The sequence below is a fragment of the Penaeus japonicus genome, unplaced genomic scaffold (genome assembly GCF_977035675.1).
Source record: "Penaeus japonicus unplaced genomic scaffold, GWHDUDI00000001_assembly GWHDUDI00000025, whole genome shotgun sequence".
NCBI lineage: Eukaryota > Metazoa > Arthropoda > Malacostraca > Decapoda > Penaeidae > Penaeus > Penaeus japonicus.
Window position 1 is genome coordinate 13,067,377 of NW_028234427.1, and position 2,500 is coordinate 13,069,876.

The 2,500-nt window shown below is 40.2% G+C and overlaps 1 protein-coding gene across 1 annotated transcript in view; it reads left to right on the forward strand.

Annotated features, from left to right (window-relative positions):
• Positions 1-1,769: 1,769 nt before the first annotated feature.
• Positions 1,770-2,500, forward strand: part of LOC122260075 (C-type lectin mosGCTL-7-like) — a 2,792-nt gene continuing 2,061 nt past the window's right edge. The window contains exons 1-3 of the mRNA XM_043027177.2: positions 1,770-1,902; positions 2,056-2,082; positions 2,490-2,500. The exon at positions 2,490-2,500 is cut by the window's right edge and continues 160 nt beyond it. Of these exons, the coding sequence (XP_042883111.1) occupies positions 1,869-1,902; positions 2,056-2,082; positions 2,490-2,500 (72 nt within the window). The 5' untranslated portion in view covers positions 1,770-1,868. The remainder of the gene's footprint in view (positions 1,903-2,055; positions 2,083-2,489) is intronic.

A 2,500-nucleotide genomic window follows, 5' to 3' on the forward strand; every position in this document is an offset into this window, starting at 1 on the left:
AAACTAAAACAATATCTTGAAATACTCAGCCCAGGGTTGTCACACACAAATTTCCTTTTTTTCTCCTTTTAATATCACGTGAAGTAATCTCTACGCTGAAAACATGAACTAAACATCTCGAAACTGGAAGCCATGTTTTTTTCTGTCCCTCTGCTGAGCCAACTGAAGACATGAGAGACTGGCATTCCATTCCAATCCCCAGTAGATTAACGTCATGTCCACTCCCCAGTAGATTAACGTCATGTCCAATCCCCAGTGGATTAACTTCATGTCCAATCACAGTGGATTAACGCCATGTCCAATCCCTAGTGGATTAACGTCATGTTCAATCCCCAGTGGATTAACGTCATGTCCAATCCCACTGGATTAACGTCAAGTCCAATCCCAGTGGATTAACGTCATGTCCAATCCCCAGTGGATTAACGTCATGTCCAATCCCAGTGGATTAACGTCATGTCTAATCCCAGTGGATTAACGTCATGTCCAATCCCCAGTGGATTAACGTCATGTCCAATCCTACTGGATTAACGTCATGTCCAATCCCCAGTGGATTAACGTCATGTCCAATCCCCAGTGGATTAACGTCATGTCCAATCCCCAGTGGATTAACGTCATGTCCAATCCCCAGTGGATTAACGTCATGTCCAATCCTCTATGTATTAACGTCATGTCCAATCCCCAGTGGATTAACGTCATGTCCAATCCCCAGTGGATTAACGTCATGTCCAATCCCCAGTGGATTAACGTCATGTCCAATCCCCAGTGGATTAACGTCATGTCCAATCCCAGTGGATTAACGTCATGTCCAATCCCAGTGGATTAACGTCATGTCCAATCCCCAGTGGATTAACGTCATGTCCAATCCCAGTGGATTAACGTCATGTCCAATCCCTAGTAGATTAACGTCATTTCCAATCCTACTGGATTAACGCCATGTCCAATCCCCAGTGGATTAACGTCATGTCCAATCCCCAGTGGATTAACGTCATGTCCAATCCCCAGTGGATTAACGTCATGTCCAATCCCCAGTGGATTAACGTCATGTCCAATCCCCAGTGGATTAACGTCATGTCCAATCCCAGTGGATTAACGTCATGTCCAATCCCCAGTGGATTAACGTCATGTCCAATCCCCAGTGGATTAACGTCATGTCCAATCCCCAGTGGATTAACGTCATGTCCAATCCCCAGTGGATTAACGTCATGGGGTCAATTAATCGTTTACGAATGCGCTGCAAATTTCAGGACGAAGAGTCAAAATGGAAAATGATGAGAATGTTGTACTTGCACAAGAAATGATCCTGATTGGAACGCATGTGTGGTTCACGGCACCTTCTTTAGCATGAGGCCTTAGCTATATCATGCTGCATTTGGATATGTTTTTTATGTGCGTGATTTGCTGAATGAATACATAAAACAAACAAACAAACAAACGAAAAAAACAGATAAAAGACACAATATCTTATACAGGGAGATAGTGAAAGAGAGATCAATCACTGGGCATGACGCGTGTGTGTTTGTATATGCGTGTACACGCGCGTGTGTGCGCATTAAGGAAAAACTCTTAGATATAGTAGATATTCTTGCTGTTTGTGTGTGTGTGTGTGCTTGTGCGGCCGTATGTGTGTGTGTGTGTGCTTTTGCGTGCGTATGTGTGTATGTGTGTGTGTGTGTGTGGTCTGTGTGTGTGTTTGTTTGTGTGTGCGCGCGTGTGTGTCCACTCGTTCGTGCGTGTTGTTTCATCATCTAAGATGAAGACTAACGTCGTGAAATTTCCGCAGAGGTTGCGCCTTTCCACACTGATAACGCCTTCGAAACAATAAATAGTTCGGGTGCAAAGCCTCGCTCGCCAGTCTACGAAAGCTAATCATGAGGCTCACTTTTCTTTTCCTGACCGTGGCGGGTGAGTGCAGCTTTTTATACCGATCTTCTCTACGTATTTGTGATTACTGAGTATCCATGAGTATTCCTGAGTAATGGGTTGTATATTTGGAACCAGTTGACCAGCTAGTGTTGCAAAGAAATAGAGAACTAATGCTATTTTTTGTGTTCTCAGTGTGCTGTGCTTCGGGGGCGACGGCAGGTAGGACTACGGTATATTTTGTGTTCTATTTCAAGTGTGACTCTCTTATTCTGCATCTTCATTGCTGTTTATATATATATATATATATATATATATATATATATATATACATATATATATATATATATATATATATATATATATATATATGTGTGTGTGTGTGTGTATATATATATTATATATATATAATATATATATATATATATATATATATATATATATATATATATATATATGTATATATATATATATTCTTTTCTGATAATTAAATTAAATTCTATATCAAGAAATCACTCAAAAGGAAATGCAAACTTACATATCCTTTTTTTCACTTTTTATTTCTTTCTTTTTTTCCTTTTTTTTACGTAGGTATACGTTTCTAATCGCATGTTTCCTTGTTCTTTCAGCTTGCTCTCCC